Below are 19,401 nucleotides of genomic sequence, written 5' to 3'. Positions count from 1 at the left end.
TGTCAATCAAACATGCGGCTCTCCAGGTGCTCTCAATATCTCATCATCAGTCACTCATCTCAGCGCTATTCTGTTAGGATCCCAAATTAAATCAGATTAATGTTGGTCACAATACTACTAATAACAGACGTAACTGTTTAACCTTCAATAACGGCATCACGTCTTCACGCATTTGATTCATAATTAGTGATTTGTGTTACAACAAGACGCCAAAGACTGTAAACAAATCATAGATATTAATGATTTCTCACTGGAGCAGTTTTAGAACTTGTAATGGATATATTTTTCTTATTTTTGAAAGTATCTCTGCTGTGTGTGATGCTCTCGTGTTTTTTGGTTGCCAGTATGTTACAATGACCTTTGGATATTGACAACAGAACTTTTAATAACTGTTTATAATACAAATAAATGTTAGCAATTCACAATTAATGTAATTTTAATGTCATTTTGGTTACACTTAAAAGGTTTCATTTCTTTAACATTAGTTAATGCATTAGGTATCATGAACAAACAATGAACAATATATTTTTACAGCATTTATTAATCAATGTTTGTTAATAAAAATACAATTGTTCATTGTTAGTTCATAGTGCATTAACTAATACAACTATTGATTAAAAAAAATTATTAGTATATGTAACTAACGTTAAGTTCATTAGTTCACGTTAACTACAGTAATGTTGTTAAATAATGTTAACAAATGGAACCATTTTGTAAAGTGTTACTGTAATTTTACTATGTGGGGCATAAACATAACTGCAGCATATAACTTGCAAAAGTGTGGTAAAGGGCACTTTAAGAAAAAATAGGTATCGGCCGATCTCAGTGTTAAAAAATCTGTATCAGCTTAAAGCATTCTTTGTCATTACAGTCCATAATGGAATTGGTTAAATGAATAGTTCACCCAAAAATTTAAATTCTCTCATTTACTCACCCTCATGCCATCCAAGATGTGTATGGCTTTCTTCTGCTTCAACACAAACCAAGTGTCAGGATCCTGTCACCTTTGTCAGTCAGGTTTATTGTGGTGACAGGACCCTGATACATATGTTCTATGTCTCTGTGTGAGCACATGGCTTTGTTTGTTTTCTTGACCGTGTGCTCTTCTGTCTAGTCTGTGTAAAATTTAGTCATGTTCAGAGCATGGTGTCTGGATCTTGACTCTTCGGTCTTGTTTCTGAGTCCAGACACTCATGCTCCATGTCTTTTTGTTTGAGCACATGGCTAATAATGGCTTCGTTGCCATGTGCTCTATTGTCTTGTCTTTGTGTTTGTTTGAGCACATGGTTAGTGATGGCTTCATTGCCACGCGCTCTTTCTGTCCAGTCTGTTGTGTTTGTGTTGAGCACATGGTTCTTGTTTAGTTGTGTGCCATGTGCTCTCCTGTCTCTCGTCCTGACCCCGCCCCCTTGTTACCTCATTATTAGTTCATGTGCTTCACCTGCTTTCCTGATTACCCTCCTCGTTTTCTTTCCTATTTAACCCCATTGTGTTTTGGTCTTGTGCCAGTTCGTTGTGGTTTATCACCCTGTTAGGTTCTCCTGTGTGTCGGTTCCAGCCCAGAGCATCGAACCCAGTCTGTCCTGTAGTGTTCTGTAGTTGTTTCTGTTTGTTTTGTTTATTTTTTAAATTAAAATAAAGCCCATCATCTCACTTTTTACGAGTCCTCGCTCTCTCTTCAACCGTACCTTGACCCAAAGATTTTTAGAAAAATATCTCAGCTCTGTTGGTCCATACAGTGCAAGAACTTTTAAGCTCAAAAGGCACATAAATGTAGCATAAAAGCAATCAACAAGACTCTATAAATACTATAATTCTCCTCCATGCCCAGTAGGTGGCGATATACATAAAGAATGTGAATTGCCAAAAACAAAAGAGGAAGAATGCGGAAGTGAAAGTGGATATTTATAGTAAATGTTGATCTGTTTCTCACCCACACCTATCGTATCGCTTCAGAAGACATGGATTAAACCACTGGAGTCTTGCATTGAATGGACCTACAGAGCTGAGATATTCTTCTAAAAATCTTGTTGGTGTTCAGCAGAAGAAGAAAGTCATACACATCTGTGATGGCATGAGAGAAAATGATGAGAGAATTTTTTGAATAGCTATTCCTTTAAGAGATAAGTAATGTTTGGGAAAATACCGTTTTTGTTAAAGTTATTGTTTTGTTCCAGTGCATTTTTCATGTGCCTTAAAGCAAAGAACAAAATAAAGTTGAATTGCCTTAGGATCCCTTTTCTCTGTTCCCAGAAAGCTCAGGGTAATGTGAGCTTGTCACTGCTGCCATTCAAAATGTATGAAATATTAATGGCAGGGACCTGCCAAGGTTACAAACAGAATTGGGTGGGACCCTGATGAACAGGCACAGTCAAAATAAAGCCTAAGAATCAAACAGCAAATATCCAGTGGTACTAGTTCCAGACATGTAGCAGAGAGTCACGATCAAGATGTCTTGGATGAAAATAAATGGGTGATTCATACGAAACCTGTCATGGTCCTTATTTTACTCCAAAATTCAAATAAACAAATAAGAAATTCTGTTTTGCATTTAGAAAATGAAAGCTGTTTTTAGGGCCATTAAAGTTTTTTGTTTTTTTATATTGTGACAATATTTTCAAGACAGTAACACACTTATTAAAGCAAAGGAAAAAAATATGGTCATTATGATATTTTCATTACCGCAGTGGAAAAAAAAAGAAATTGTAACAAGGTTTTAAGATGGGCAAGGAGGAGGCGGAAACCAGCTGAACAGTCAACGTAAAATTTTAATCTGACAGAAATCAAACATAACATAAACTGCAAAACAAACACAGATGCACACACACAGCTTTATGTGTCTCACTCTCTCTCGAACTGGCATCTCCGGCTCGTCCTTATCCCCCTCCCGACTGATTAGGACGATTCAGCGCCGGGCGTGCATCCTCACGGCACTCTCCTTCACCACCCGATTCAGGCCGGGGAAACTTCCAGCTTGACGTACTCCCCTCCCTTTCTGGAGGGGAGGTGTTGCCCTTCTGGCCGTCCTTTTGCTGTCAGGTCTTCCCCGCCTCTTTGGACCCTGGGAGAGACGAGGGGAGGGGAGTGAGAGAGAAAAAGTGGCTTGCCAGCCACTGCTCCGCCTCCTGGCGGACGGCAGCTACCCCTCCGTCCCCTGGCGGACGGCAACATTTCCTCTGCTTCCTGGCAGATGGCAGCGGTTTCTCCGGCTTCCGGTGGATGGCAGTGACTGCTCTGTCCCTTGGCGGACGGCAGCAGCTCCTCCGCTTTCCGGCGGGTGGCGAGGACTCCCTGACAGTGCATCCCTCCTCCTTCCCAGGTTTCGGCACCAGTGTTTCGTGAGAAACACTCAAATGACACAGAAAGGTGCAATCTATGATCTGTAATGTGTTTAAGCTGTGTTTCCCTTTTGAAAGGGACAGGACCTCAAGATTTTGTGGCTTTGGTGAGAAGACATGGTCAACCATGTATTGCAAGATAAAGGAACTGATTGTGTTGCAAAGGTGTAACCCTTTCAGTGGCCCAAAGCAGTCATCAGATGAGGAAGAAATAAGGGCCAGTCATAGCCCACAAATATTGGAACGTCTACTATATAGCTTACCTTTTATTGTTCTAAGTGTGAACATAATACATGAAGGTTAAGAAAAGATCCTTATTTTGGAATAGATCTTGCTTCCATTATTAACAGCTTTAGCTAACATGTACCAGTTTTACCTTGTTATACAGTAAGTGTCCAAAGTAGCTTAGCTTGTGATTGCAATACTGTTGTCTTGTGTGATCATTATAGCTCTTCTCCCATTTTAGAACCTCAGACCTTTATCTAAAGAACAAATAATGACTGTCTAGCCTGGTTTCATTTTATGATTGTTATCTCTTTAAAGATCTTTGGGCTTCAGTGAGCTTATGAAATTATTACTGATGGTTCCGCTGTCTTATCCTGCCCAAATATTTCTCATATCTTCAAATGCAACTCAATTTAGTAGGCAAGTCAGGCCTAGACTGTCTTCGAGACCTGCCTCTCTTTCTATCTCTGTCTCTCTCATCTTATTTCCTTCTGTATGGTACTTAATTTCCTCCTGTCCCAAATATTAAACAGCTCGCATAAGACCTACTTTATGCTTTGTGTGTCTTTCTCAAAAGGTTGGTTCCCATCGTGTAAAGCTGTCCCGTGGTTTTGAAGCAAACGCACCAGCTTTTGAGAGGTAATTAAAATTTAGCTGCTTTCTGACAGAGATGGCTCTGGTCCAAACCTTAGTGCAAAGTGTTCTGATTCAATAGACATTGTGGAGTGTACCCAGCCCTGCGTCAGTCAGTCCTGACTTTTTAACAGTGTCCGGATGGGCAGACGGTGTCCGGCTAAAAAAACACATGATCTAAACACATGATCTATAGCAAATCTTTCATTTAGGTTTTGATCAAAAAGGTGCTTAGCCCATTTGTTAGACTGAGGCAAATCAATAACATTGAAAGATTCAGGGAAGAATTGAAGATTGCACATGGTATTTTAGCGCAAAAATCTGCATCTTATTCAAAACCCACTCAGAATTCTCTTTAAACAGGCACTATCTGCAATGGTAAAGTGGTGCACCATGCATATTTAAATAAAGTCATTGTCATTATTTTCAATGCAAGCATGCCTCCTTTCTTTGTAAATTAGGCTTAATATAGATTGCGGCCTATTCACAAAAGTCAGCGCTATTTGACTGACGCAATTAACATTGCGCTAATACCGCTTGCCGAATGCAGATTCAAAGGGGAATTTTGTTAAAAAGAGATGTTTGGGTACATTTTTTACTGATCGCTAGCAGCAGTAATGAATTAAATTATGATCAAATAATGGAGAAAAGTGTTATAAACTGGCATATATCCAGTTCTGCACTTTTGTAATAGTCGAGTTCTGCTGCATCCTCCAGAGCACTTAGAACTGGCCAGCAAGATTGGAAATTGTGTCGATGGGGAATTTCAGCACTAATTTTATGGGCGTATTTGCATAATGTCTTTATTGAATCAGGTTCTAAAACAGTTCAGACAGCATGTGCAAATAAACAACACTATCAGTGGGTGCAATTCATTCTGTCCATATCTTGAAAATAATATGTGAGATTCACTTAAGGACAGCAGTGGTACGATTTATTCTAGCCAGCCCTGGCTTATTCCACACTGTTCCTCACACTGAGAATGATGGACATTCTGTATTCATCATCATCAGTCACTGCTCAGTTCCCTGGAGTGCTGAGTCATGTCATGATGAAAAGGGAAGAAGATGCGAACTACAGTCCCCAAGCTTTTATTTCTCCCCCTCTTTCCTTAATGATCTATCTGTGTCCATCTGTGTCTTCTTGGCATCCTTTGTTTAAAAAAATCCCCTTACATTCAGACAGGCAGATGATCATTATCGCAAAAAAAAATAAAAACACCCACAGGGTAATCAGTTGGATCTGCAATCCAAGTTACTTTTTCTATGCACAGGTTAGCTAACATATTTAGCTGCAGTGCAACATATCTTCCTCTTTCATCCAGCACATAATAGTTCCTTGTTCTTTTGAGCAATGCTTTTGTTTTTTTGGCTTTAAAGGGGTCTCCTGAAATTTTTAGCCATCTATCAAAGGTTTTATGCTCACCATATGTATTGACATTTATACTGAAGTCCTCAATGCCATTTTTACTCCAGTCAGTAAATGGTTTTGAGTCACAAGACTGAAGCTATTCTAATTTGTGTTGGTATGAAAAGAAAGACCACAGACTGATACGAGAGACATAAAAATAGTACCAGTGTGTTGCCATGGACAATGGTCAAATACAGTTAAGCATTCATTATACAAACATATTTGACCCCTCAATGCCACAATTGACCTATTACAATCAAGTATACCAGAGAGCAATGTAGTAAAGTAGATGCATTTTACTACTTAAATGTCCCTGTGTTCTTGTTGATTTAAGTAGATATTTGTTATGAATCTGTTCATTTTGGAAATGCTTAATGGGTGTTTTTGTATATGTGTATCATAACATGTTCACCTATGTGATGTTCTCTATCCAGGCACTTTAGTGCTCTGAGGAGGCTGTATGGCAAACAGGTGATCATCAACTTGCTGGGTATGAAGGAGGGGGAAAACATGCTCAGCAAAGCATTCCAGGTGATTGTTATTTGGAACATTGAAAACTGTTCCGGTTGGTCGGAAAACAATGCATTATTTAGGTGTCTATCAATGCCCAGTGTATGCCTAAACTTTAGATTAGTTTGTGCATGTGTTTGTTCTGCTTCCTTTACTATGTAAAGACGTCTTTGTCTTCACCCACAGAGTCACCTGAAAGCTTCAGAACATGCGAACGCTGTGAAAATGTTGAACTTTGACTATCATCAGATGGTTAGAGGTGGGAAGACTGACAAGCTTAACACTGTTCTGAAACCTCAGATCAGCAAGTTTCTGGAGGAATGTGGTTTCTTCTACTACTCAGGGGAAGCCGGCATTCGGAGGTGCAGTCATATATATTGTAATGTCCCAACACAACTGTTGCAAACTGGTTGTGGAGGAAAAGCTAGTGTTTTGACTTTTTAAGTAGAAAAAAAAAGATCTTCATCTTCATTTTGATTGAAATGTTTTTGTGTATGTGTGTGTCCGTGTGTGTGTATATGTGTATACACACTCTTTCCTTTTTACCACCACAGATGTCAAACTGGGACCATTCGTTCCAATTGTCTGGACTGCTTGGACAGGACTAACAGTGTCCAGGCCTTCATTGCACTTGAGGTGCGTTCATAACACCATGTACTATTTAAAAATCTAACTGTTGACCTTTCTATTTTTTTGCTTCCCTTTTGTTTCATCTCTCATTTATTATATGTTATGTCTATGTTTGTTCAGATGCTTCCAAAACAGTTGGAGGACATGGGTCTGACTGAGAAGCCTCAGCTGGTAGCACGCTTTCAGGAGGTCTTCCGCTCTATGTGGTCCACCAATGGAGACTCAGTCAGCAAGATTTACGCAGGCACTGGTGCTCTGGATGGCAAGGCTAAAGTACGTAGCCTCAGCTTCGCTTAGTAAAGATCTGGGCTGGTAACTGAAAAGTTGTTGGTTCAGACTCAGCAAGTGGTGATCGATGAACTATCACCATTGTGCCCTTGAGCAAGACACCAGAGCTTGCTCCAGGGGGATTTGTCTCTGTAATTAGCATATTGCAAAGCGGCATTCACGTCACACTGACCAGAATGACCAGAAGTCATGTGTTTTCAATGAGAGTTGGTGACTTCAGTTAGAGTTGATGTTGACGACATGAAACAAACCATTGGAGATGCGACAAAGTTGCACACAGTTGCATTTTATGGAAAGAGCTGCAGTGTGATACGGCAATGTCAAATGGGAATGCAGACAGTGGCGCTCACATGATCCATGTCTTTTTACAGTTAAGTTCAAACCCGTATCAGCAACCAGCAGTACAGTAACTTGGTGACCTCTAGCGATTAAATTGCTTTCAGTGTGAAGGCATCTTGAATCGCTATTGATAAAAATGTTGGCTAAATGACAAATTTGTTACGGTTTAGTTCTAACAAGCATAAAGAAAGTAGCACAGGGCCATGTGAGAGCTGAAAATGTTTGTTTCTGTGCTATTTTCACCCTATAAGACTGTACGTTTTGGTCTTTAAACTCGTGTATCTGCTATTTTTCCTTGCTTTCCTCTGGATGTTCCTCTTTCCATGTGGTAAGTTACCAGTAGCTAGTTGTGTGGATTTGAGTTGTGATGCTGTATTTATCTTGGTCGCTTCCTTTTTGTGTTTGTTCTGTTCTGTGAGAGAGAGATTACTGCAGCTGGCAGTTCTGTTAGCTTTAATAAGGCCTCTTTGCAGACAGTTATAAAAGCCTGTAAACCTCAAGCTTTGTCCATCTAGCTACAAAGATGGGTAGTTGATATGTAAGATTGTCCATGATCTTTTTTGATATTCAACATTCAAAATTTACATATACTGTATATATAGTGGAAACTTTGTATATCCCAAGTCATGTAATTGGCCACCATTTCATTAAAGTTGTCACTTTTTTTTATAAATATATATACATTTTTAAAGTTGCAACTATTTCATATAGTGTTGCAATTTATATTGGATGATAAAAACTGCATGTTAGTGGATGTTGCTGATACCAATAACTAAAGTGAAAGGCCGTTAATGATTAATCGGCCAATAGTTTTTAAAATCAATTTACAGAATGTAAAAAAATCTTCATAGAGGCTACAAGAGTCTAAAATGAATAAAATCCCAGATAAAGTTTATTGTTCAACCAAAATTCCTATAATAACCAGACATTTTTTTTAGATTTGGTGCATACGCAGGACTTTTAACCATACAGAAGCACAAAACACACTAGAGACTCCCAGCCCATTACAATGCTCTAGCCTATATTAAGTATTAACCAAATGAAGCTTTTTACAGCCTATATATTCACCAGATGAAAGGGTTTTGTGTGTATATACTGTGTGTGTAATATATATATATATATATATATATATATATATATATATATATATATATATATATATATATATATATATATAGTCACTACGGTCACAATTGTAACCGGTGGGATTAAATGGGTTAATGAGACTGTAGATTACCTGCAGGGTTCCAGCAATGTCTCCAACTTCTGCATTGGCTAGTGCACTATCAAACAGAGACGCTGTGACAAAACCTTGGAGACAGCAGTAGGGTTTCCGTAGCCGGTTATCAGTACCGCCGCTCCCTATATGCATATTACGCAGTCTGCGAAGGGCACCAACTCCCTAGGGGGGCACCAGAAACTCCAGCGGCTGCCCTTACTTGCACGTTATATGTTATTCAAGGATGCAGTAGCAGTCGCAGAACACAGACAATCACCTCGTGCTCGCACTTTCACTTTGCTCTCGCACCGCACCTTGCAACATTTGCCTCGCGCCGCGCCTCAGTGCAAGGCCACTGCAATGATGTTTCAAATTTCCGAGCTCTATCTGTGCTTTGTGGGCATGTTCTACTGCTTTGCTACATTGATAAAAGTCTTGGCACAGGTCTCAGCATAATGTCTCCCACCATCTGATGCTATTCTTCTCTCCACAATTGTACAGAGCGGTTATCTGAGTTACTGTAGACTTTGTCAGTTGGAACCAGTCTGGCCATTCTCTGTTGACCTCTGAAAATTTTTGAAATTGATGACTTGGACCAAATAATAAAGAAAAGCAGCCAATAAGAGCCTAACATAGATGAGAACTTTTTCAAAACTGTTTGAAAAGCATCCCAGGGTGATACCTCAAGAAGTTGTTTGAGAAAATGTCAAGAGTACATGTCTGCAAATTCTAGGCAAAGGGTGACTACTTTGAAGATGCTAAAATATAACACAGTTTTGATTTATTTTGGATTTTGTTTAGTCACAAAATAATTCCCATAGTTCCATTTATGTTATTCCATAGTTTTGATGACTTTACTATTATTCTTAAATATGAAAAATAATAATAATAAAGAATGAGTAAGTGACCCTAAACTTTTGAATGGTAGTGTGTGTGTGTGTGTGTGTGTGTGTATATGTGTATATACACATAATCAGATTTTTGTAATCTAATTACATAATCCAGATTACATAAAATCTATTACTACCCAGCACTGTGTGTGTGTGTGTATATATATATATATATATATATATATATATATATATATATATATATATATATATATATACACAGTGCTGGGTAGTAATAGATTTTATGTAATCTGGATTATGTAATCAGACTACAAAAATCAAGTACTTCAATTACATTTTAAAATACTCATTATCTGACTACAGTTAATTTCTTATAGATTACATGATTACATATTAACAGGGTAATGGCAGTAAATTGTTAATAGTTTATTGATCATCCTAATCATTCTCTTTTTTTCAATCTTTTACATTTTTTATTCTAAATCAGCACACCACTGATATACGTTCGGTAAGCCTTTGAGTGTTTATCGGAAGAGAGGGGGAGGGTTGTGTGTATTGCACTCAGAACTGATACTCGCTACTAGCCAGCCAGGTGAAGATGGAGCAGTCTATCTCAGCATTTAACCACTGGATCTATAGTGATAATTTCATTTTTAAAGGAGACACAGGGCAAAAACTTCACTGTGCAATGTAAACTCTGCGCCACAAAAGTTAATATCCTGTCAACTGCGAAGGATTCTACATAAAATCTAAAGACGCATTTGGATGTATGTTTGTACAATGATGTATGTACAAATGTATATGACTGCACTTTTGGTGTAGTGATAACTTTTAGGCATTTTTGTGATGCTGATTCGCAAATATAACTGGTCTAAACTCTTACTACACGTGGATAGCATTTGTAAAATGGAGAAATTGCAGGACCATGTTTGTATTAACATGCCCCGGGAACCTGTCCATAATTTTAGAAACTCCAATAAGAAATGCCTGTTGAACTCAAAACATATTCGAGTCATTGATAAAGGGCCTAGACCTCTATCAGCATCACTGGCGAAAACATTAAAATATGAAAACTTTCTTCATAGTTTTTCAGAATTTGTGGACATAAGCACTACTCAAACAATTAAACCATGCAGAATTAGGTTGAAAGTAATCCAAATATATTTCACCAGATGAGGTTAATGAGGAATAAGATTTATTATTATTTACAGAATATGAAGTTGGAGACACGATGTATGTGCTGAAAAGCAAATATTGGCATCAATTAATCAGTTAAACAAATATGTTGGTCTACATCTAATGTATAGGAATTATACAAGAATTGTAAAAAGATTTGTTTAAAATAATTTTTGATGAATTATAGCATGTCACACTGCAGGACACTGCTGAAACCACCCAAATATGAGCATGAATGTTATATAAAATTGATCATTTTGTTTATTTTTGTGTCTTTTTTGGTTGAGAGGTTTGGTTGATCCGATTCCAGCCTTTCTGAACTGAATGTTATTTGTCGTGTTCTCTTCTCCTATAGGGTGGAAAGCTGAAAGACGGAGCTCGCTCAGTCACCAGAACCATCCAGAACAACTTCTTTGACAGCTCAAAACAGGAAGCCATTGACATCCTGAGACTAGGCAGCACTCTCAACAGTGACTTGGCAGATAAAGCACGAGCCCTCCTCACCACCAGCAGCCTTTATGGTATGATTTACGACACCACAGTCTCATTTCAACACAGAAAATGCATCTTAATGTGCATTGACAGAATTAAGTGAATTAAGTAAAGCAAAATAAATAAAAAGTGAATAATAAAATCATTTAATTGAATAAAAAAATTTTAACAGCCATTTTGACAGTGCGTTTTTTTGTTGTCCTTAATACGTGATGATGTCCTTATACTTTATACAGTCCGTTAGAGGTGATTTTAAACTCCTAGCCTCTTCACCTTTGGTCTGTTTGACTTTCTGGTAATGGATTATGGGATATGTCTGTGCTTGTGGATTTATTCTGTCTTGTGGGTCAGGATAAAAGATGACTTTCCTCATGCTATTTTGCTAATCTGCAGCTCCAAGCTGTTTTGGGTGTGAGATCAGAGCTGCACCAGAGGACTAATGCTGTTATCTGTCTAATGGCTAACTGTTAACCTCTCCCTCTCTGTCTCTCTCTTCCCCCTCTCCCTTTCTTTCTCTCCTTACTGCTTGCAATGTTAGTCTCTGAGCCCATTTTACAGTCAGGTACAGTATACACACACCAGCCATAAATCCATAACTGTTTATGGCTCTTATGCTAATGAAGTCTGTTGTTTTTGCGATGTTTGTTTTGGCACTTCTGGCATTGAGTGTTTTTCCATTTGTATCACCCTCGTAATATGTAGAGAAGTATTATTATTATTTTTTATTTTTTAAAGTTTTGTTTTAAATGAGTCAAATGTTTTGTCCAACTTTCTTTTGTCCAATCATTCTGACCCTATGAAATTATATCTGTTAACTTTGAGGCCGTTTATATGCGAGTGTTAACTTAAAAGTTGACAAATATCCATCTTGTGTGTCTCAAAGTGGTTTGGTCAGTGTCATATGCTCAATAGTTGTTGATTTCTGTTCATGATCAAGATATTGTTTCATTTCAATAAAACACTCATAAAGCCTTTTAATGTTGATCTTAGATAAGATTTTTCCAGTTTTGCCTCTTTGTTTTTAGCTTCACCCAGAGTTCTGCTGGGCATGTGTCAGAACCATTACAAGTACACACGGCCCAAGAAGATCAGAGTGTGTGTGGGGACTTGGAACGTGAACGGAGGCAAACAGTTCCGGAGCATTGCATTTCGTAACCACACTCTCAATGACTGGCTACTGGATGCACCTAAGAAGGCTGGCCACCCAGAATTCCAGGGTATGTGCTAATGCAAATTATATCAAAATCTGAAAGAGTGTCACACACACACAAGGAATTTGACTTTGTTAACAGAAGCTTCTTGTACTCATTTAAATACAACAGCTAGACTCAGAATTGCTGAACAATAACTACAGAAAAATTCAAGCACAATAATACAAATATGAATGGTATTTGCACAGAGAGTTGTATACATATACCTACACACATATACATAATCAGGTATGTACAAAACAGAAAGAGTAGATGCAGAGAGGTATGTGTTTGTAAATGGGTGTTTTGTGTTTCTTCAAATCGGGCATTATGAAGAAAAGGAAAAGCTCCAGCAATGTCCAACAGTTTATGTACACAGGAGATTTATGCAATTTTTTCCTTTTTTCTGAAAGCCTTGGAAATTCCTACCATAGTGTAATTTCTAGCACATCTCAAATTGTGTTGTGTATAATGAACTTTCCATGGTGGAAATGAAATTTTTTAGTCTTGCTAATGCTAATTTCATAACTAGAATTGTATGTGTCTTAAATACAAACAATTAAATAATATTTTTTACACTTTTTGCATAATTTGGCAAAATTACATTTTGATTGGAAATGACACCCAATAAAAAAATTCTGCTCACAAGGGATATTTACTTTTTTTTTCCTTTAAATTTCACTTTTTTCATATTTCATGCTCTTTACAAACACTTTTATCGACTTTGTTAAGAAGTACACTAACTTATGAAAGCACTTTATTAGGGGCAAAGTTTTTTGGTGTGGTGGAAATGACGCCACTGTGGTACAGTCGTCATTTTTTTAAAAATTGATAGAAAACATTTTCACACAATAAATATTGAAATGGTTTATGTTTATTAAATTTTTTGTTTAGATTATCATCGCTTTAAACATGCAATAAACTGTATTTTTCAAATAGAGTTTCATAGTATAATATTGACAGTTTGGGTCTGGAACAAGGCTGAAACAACAAAATCTATACATAAACGGCATTTGAGAAGTACCAATAAAAAAAGGTTGAAGTCCTGGTAAAAAGTTGAAATCAACTTGGACATGGATTTCGCCCATAGTTAAAGAAACACCCATAAATAAAAAATATTCCTGTTAATCACATGTCTAAAAAAAGTTTTTGGTTGAAAATATGTTAATGACATCATGCTTCATTGTCTCTTTTTGACTGATCTTAATCCTGCAGACAGTAAATCCAACCCTGTGGACATCTTTGCCATTGGCTTTGAGGAAATGGTGGAGCTGAATGCTGGCAATATCGTCAGCGCGAGGTAATAATTGATCTGACATCAAGAGATTTCACTGGCGGTAATTACACAGTAAGCCGAGGCAAATTTCCCTGTGGTCAGTGGGTGTCACATACATTTCTTTCCCTTAGTATTTAAAGTTACATTTTATTTGTAACACTTTCTTACTCTCATTTCTGTAAGAACTTCCTTTTTTTTCATTGGCAGCACCACTAATCAGAAGCTGTGGGCTGCAGAACTGCAGAAGAACATCTCAAGAGATCAGAGATATGTGCTGCTGGCTTCTGAGCAGTTGGTGGGGGTGTGTCTGTTTGTCTTCATACGGCCTCAGCATGCACCTTTCATCAGGTATATTCACACTCCTGTGCCATCATTTTACCAACAAACGGGATATGCTACTTTGGATGTGCTTAGAACTCTTTTCTGAAGAACATTTTGCAATCCCTATGGAGAAAATGAATGGGAAAAATATTTCCAGAATCAAGCCCGCTGGAAAAGTGGGCACTCACTGTTATACTTTTTCTGATATTGTGTGTCATTTTCTTCCAATAGGGATGTTGCTGTCGATACAGTAAAGACTGGAATGGGCGGAGCCACTGGTAATAAAGGAGGTGTGGCCATTCGCATGCTCTTCCACACCACCAGCATCTGCTTTGTGTGCTCACACTTTGCCGCCGGCCAATCACAGGTCAAAGAGAGGAACGACGACTATAACGAAATTGCACGCAAACTCTCCTTCCCCATGGTAACCATTTATCATGTAATGATAACATTATCATGTATCAGTTTGTTCAGTGGATGACCACCTTATTTTATTACTAGGGTCGTCTGCTATACTCCCATGATTATGTGTTCTGGTGTGGAGATTTTAATTACCGGATAAATCTGCCCAATGAAGAGGTGAAAGAACTGGTCAGACAGCAGAACTGGGATGCACTGATCGCTGGAGATCAACTGGTGGAACAGAAGAATGCTGGACAGGTATATCAGGAAACCCCAAAACTATATACTGTTCTTGATGTATTTTTGAATTCTCTGCTCTTCTGAAACATTTCTTTCTTTTTTTTTTTTTATTCATATTCCAGATTTTCAAGGGCTTCATTGAAGGAAAGCTGGATTTCGCCCCCACCTACAAATATGACCTGTTTTCAGAGGACTACGACACCAGTGAGAAGTGCCGCACGCCAGCCTGGACCGACCGTGTGCTCTGGAAGAGACGAAAGTGGAACTTTGATAAAACTGGTGAGGATTGTGATAAAATGGCACCTGCGTTCCTTTAAGTTTCAGAAAATATCTTTAAATGCCAACCAACCCCAAACATTTTTTGTCATTCACTTTATATATTGGAATCAAAAAGAACAAATACATTTTTCTTTAAACATGTCTGCAATTTCTTAGCCTGAAGTTAAATAGATGTTTGAGTTTTTTTGCTTGTGTGTGTATTACAGCTGAAGAGTTGGAGTTGAATGTAGTTGGAGCCCCAGTGAATGAAGAAGATCATTACCCATGGAGCCCTGGAGAGCTCAAGTACTACGACAGAGCAGAACTGAAGACCTCTGATCATAGGTGAGAAATAATATATAGAGAACAACTTTTAAAGTTAACAGTACCTGATTTTTTTTTAAAAATGTTGTTCAACCTGATGGGAATGGCCCTCTATTGGTCCTCAGTGGTACTGCAGGGGAGGGGGTGGGCATGAATTTATTTAAGGCAGATGCTATTTGCACCCTGGTGCAAATAATGGTATATGCTATTTACACCCCAGTGCAAATAGTGTCAGATTCTATTTGCACCCATATTTAAATACTAACATACAGTATGGGCATCACTGCAGTGTGTTTATTGTGTTTACTGTATTTAGAGTCCCACAGACACACTACATTAACCTCTACCCCTAAACCTAACCTTAACCTTACCTTAGAAAAAATAACTTTGGTTTTACTACAATAACCATGGTTTCACGCGGGAACGAGTGAGATCGACAGACCCCACCTCTGGATCAAACCCTTCTCTGCACTCTCCGACATTCACTCTGACCAAATCACTGCGATGAAATCAACATTTATATTCATTTTTATCTATTATTTTAAGTAGTATTAAAGGAAATATTAAGAGTGGAATCAGGAAATCTGATAGGAAAAAGAGTGGGATAAAAGGCATAGACACACAGCTCTACTACTGAAGTAACACATTTGTCATAAAAATAAATTAAGCCCCTTTTCTGTGTGTTTTCGTAAAATTTCTCTAAATTTCTAGTTTTTTACTGCCTTTCCTCTGGAAAGAGGATAAGGAAGTTTACTGTAAAAAAAAAAAAAAGCAGTCTTGTTATTTTGTATAGAGCTCCGTTAGACAGCACTGGAAGCACAGATGGTACAGTAATTGTGGACATTGATTGTGGTATTGTTTGTTTGCTCTGAATTTTCATATTTGACCCCTTTTATAGATAGCAGAGTCATGATAGTTGTGTGAAAAATTTAGTAAATTGCATTTTCTTTACTTTGTGCATTACTAACACAGCAGATATCAATATAAATGGATTTGACAAATTGGCATGTGCATTTGAGAATAATACTTTAATTTAGTTCTTTGTGATAACTGTTTTGAAAGCATGAATCTTGAATCAGAGAAATTTGTGTGTAGTCTTTCGAGAAAAACTGTAATAGTTTAAAAATATATACATAAATTAAACCAAGAATTACTGTAATTAATAGTCGTATTATTTATAAATTATATATATATTTATATATAATTAATTCGTAGTTTAATATGTTACATATACTGTATATACATGTATATATATATGGATGGATAGCATCCATCGGTCTTGAGAGACCATGGAATGTGCACACTGAAGTCAGTTGGTGAAACAGTGTCTGCTGTGGCTGTACAGCCCAACGCGAGAGTGGCAGTCTCTGCCGCAGCTGTCGCAGGTGAAGTTCCTTTCTCCCCGTTGGAGCCCTTTTGTCAATTTGTGGTGCCATTGATGGTGGTCACTGGCGAACTCCTCCCATTTCTCAGTGTCCATACCCTGCTCCCTCACGTCACGCTTGCACAAATCTTTAAAGTGAAGATGGGGGCATCCCTTCGCTCACTTACGGCCAGCTCCCCATACAGGAGATCTTTTAGTATCCTTCCATCCTGCATGCGATAAATGTGGGCCAGCCAGCAGAAACGGCATTGGCGCAGGAGTGTGAGGAGGCTTGGAATCTGGGCACGGTTGAGGACTTCATTGTTGGTAATACTGTCGGTCCACTTGATGCCCAGGATGTGCCATAGGCTGCGCAGGTGGAAGGTGTTGAGCCTATTTTCTTGCCTTGCGTAGAGGGTCCAGAACTCGCTCCCATACAGCAAGGTGCTCAGAACACAGGCTCTGTACACTGCCACTTTTGTTCAGATGGTCAGCTTCCTGTTTTCCCAGGTTCGCTTTGTCAGTCTGGCGAGAGTTGTTGTAGCGCGCCCAATACACCTGTTGAGCTCGGTGTCCATGCTAAGGTTGTCTGTTATGGTAGAGCCGAGGTAGGTGAATTCGTGGATCACCTCGAGTACATAGTTGTGGATTGTGATCTCAGGGAGGTGGTCCACCCCTTGGCCCATTACATGCATTTTCTTTTGGCTGATGGTCATGCTGAAGTCCTGGCAGGCAAGGAGAACGTGTGCATGAGGCGCTGCAGCTGCTCTTCCTTGTGAGATGCCAGGGCAGTATCATCCACAAAAAGAATGTCTCTAATGATGACCTTGCGGACTTTGGTCTTCACCTTTAGAAGGGACAGATTGTAGAGTTTTCCATCTGATCTTGTGTGGAGCCCTGTTTGACACCGCTCTTGATGTTAAAGGCATCTGATGATGAGCCGTCAAACTGGACAATACCCTTCATGTCTGTGTGGAAGGTTTTGATCATGCTAAGGAGCTTTGATGGACATCCAATCATGGATAGCACTTTGAAAAGGCCGTCACGACTCAATGAATGCAACGAACAGTGGCTGTCCCTGCTCTCTGCATTTCTCCTGTAGTTGACGAAGGGAGAATATCATGTAGATTGCAGAGCATTCTGATCTGAAACTGCACTGTGATTCTAGGTACACTCTGTCGGCTAGTTTCTGTAGACGGCTCAGTATGACACGAGCAAATAGTTTGCTGACAATGCTTAAAGATATTCTGCGGTATTTGTTGCAATCGCTTCTGTCCCCTTTGTTCTTGTACAGGGTGATGATTTTGCAGTCTCTCGTGTCTTTGCTGGTGGTTTGGAGCAATGGATCTTCTGTGGCTGCAGCCTGACTCTGATATGATTGTGTGTTGAGCATGTTTCTCAAGTGGCAGTGTCTTGTGAAGATCAGGTCCAGTTGATGCCAGTGCTTTGAGCAAGGATGCCTCCAGGGTACATTGTGCTGGAGTTTATTCTGGAAGAAAGAGTTGGTGACGCCAATCGAGCCAGGTGTTGTGCCATCGCATTGAGGCGACGCGGAGTGACCTCTCCAGTATGCATGCCTTGGCAGGGAGGACAGACTGTTGCCCATGCAGCAAGTCCCCCCTCTCCTCTCCGCCAGTGTGATCCAAGAGAAAGGTAGAACCATTACAGCTTGGCACCGGTGTTGTCGCAGGAGTTTCCAGAGCATAGTTGTAGGCAACGACGACTGCTTAGGGACTCTGGCTCCGGATTTTTCCTCTGGGTTTACTCCCAAAGCCTTTTCCATAGGTGGGACTAGCTGCAAGAAGTTTGAAATCTCAGTTTGCCTTCTCCTAGATGAGCTGCCACCCAAGGTTAACAAGCCTCATCTGCCCAAAGCAACTGGTTTTGAGGTGCCAGCACTCGTCTTCTGCCCCTTCTCTTGTCAGTGAAAACGGTTCCGCCGGGCTCAGTGGCTGAGCTGCACGAGAAGGCCAGGAGTTGGACTTAGTTGTCAGTGGCTGTTAGTGAGGCATGCCTTGAGGGCATTTTTGTAGGAAGTGAGAGCTTATCCCCACTATCACCATTGGCTTGACAACCTTGGAACCATATATATATACATACTGTATATCGAGCCAGGCTTATCACAGGTAACTGCTGTCTCCTGTGTTGTGCCGTCGCGGTGAGGCGACGCCGAAGTGTCCTCTCCAGTGTGCATGCCTTGGCAGGGAGGACAGACTGTTGCCCATGCAGCAAGTCCCCCCGTATAGTTAATATATTTTAAGGTTGAAAACTTTCTGTTGTAGTGCCCTTAACTTTCATCTCTTGCAGGCCTGTAGTGGCCATCATCGATGTGGACATACTGGAGGTGGATCCAGAGGCCAGACATCAGGTGTATAAGGACGTGATCGGCCTGCAGGGTCCACCTGATGGCACCATCCTTGTCTCGCTCTGCTCGTCTGGTCCTGATGACTTCTTTGATGATGCTTTGATTGACGAACTACTGGATAAGTTTGCCAACTTTGGTGAGGTTATTCTTATCAGGTAAGATTCCATTGCTTTCATATCAATGCTCTTTCTAGTTTCAATTCTAAATACTTCTCTTTATAAACAAACTACTTTCCTTGTAAACAGGTTTGTTGAGGAAAAAATGTGGGTGACGTTTTTGGAGGGCTACTCAGCTCTAGCTGCTCTCTCCTTGAGTGCCTCCACTGTAAGTTGCAGTAAAATTCATGCTTTTAAACAGATGTTTAGATGCTGCACTGTAAAAAATAATTGTTGAGCAACCTTTAAAAATCAAGGCAACATGATGCAGTAAGTTTTTTTCAACAACTGTCTTTTTAGTCAGTTGTTTAAAATCAAAAAGGTTGTTTGTTCACTAATTGAAAAAATTCTTCTTGTGCGAACTACTAATTTCTTGTTCAGCCAACTTTCAATTTG

At 39.2% G+C, this 19,401-nt stretch overlaps 1 protein-coding gene across 11 annotated transcripts in view; it reads left to right on the top strand.

Annotated features, from left to right (window-relative positions):
- Positions 1 to 19,401, top strand: part of LOC127432399 (synaptojanin-1-like) — a 36,016-nt gene that overhangs the window by 5,819 nt on the left and 10,796 nt on the right. For 9 of the 11 annotated variants that reach the window (XM_051683427.1, XM_051683429.1, XM_051683434.1 and 6 more), the window contains exons 7-22: positions 4,141 to 4,202; positions 6,041 to 6,137; positions 6,303 to 6,478; positions 6,671 to 6,752; positions 6,867 to 7,019; positions 10,975 to 11,140; positions 11,650 to 11,673; positions 12,137 to 12,328; positions 13,517 to 13,601; positions 13,785 to 13,925; positions 14,130 to 14,322; positions 14,400 to 14,558; positions 14,663 to 14,819; positions 15,026 to 15,143; positions 18,793 to 19,005; positions 19,096 to 19,174. In XM_051683427.1, coding sequence (XP_051539387.1) covers positions 4,141 to 4,202; positions 6,041 to 6,137; positions 6,303 to 6,478; positions 6,671 to 6,752; positions 6,867 to 7,019; positions 10,975 to 11,140; positions 11,650 to 11,673; positions 12,137 to 12,328; positions 13,517 to 13,601; positions 13,785 to 13,925; positions 14,130 to 14,322; positions 14,400 to 14,558; positions 14,663 to 14,819; positions 15,026 to 15,143; positions 18,793 to 19,005; positions 19,096 to 19,174 — 2,097 coding nt within the window. The remainder of the gene's footprint in view (positions 1 to 4,140; positions 4,203 to 6,040; positions 6,138 to 6,302; positions 6,479 to 6,670; positions 6,753 to 6,866; positions 7,020 to 10,974; positions 11,141 to 11,649; positions 11,674 to 12,136; positions 12,329 to 13,516; positions 13,602 to 13,784; positions 13,926 to 14,129; positions 14,323 to 14,399; positions 14,559 to 14,662; positions 14,820 to 15,025; positions 15,144 to 18,792; positions 19,006 to 19,095; positions 19,175 to 19,401) is intronic. The other 2 variants (XM_051683428.1, XM_051683430.1) reach the window with 2 other exon arrangements.

This window comes from Myxocyprinus asiaticus, chromosome 42 (assembly GCF_019703515.2).
Source record: "Myxocyprinus asiaticus isolate MX2 ecotype Aquarium Trade chromosome 42, UBuf_Myxa_2, whole genome shotgun sequence".
Classification (NCBI taxonomy): domain Eukaryota; kingdom Metazoa; phylum Chordata; class Actinopteri; order Cypriniformes; family Catostomidae; genus Myxocyprinus; species Myxocyprinus asiaticus.
This window is presented reverse-complemented; position numbering and strand designations above follow the sequence as displayed.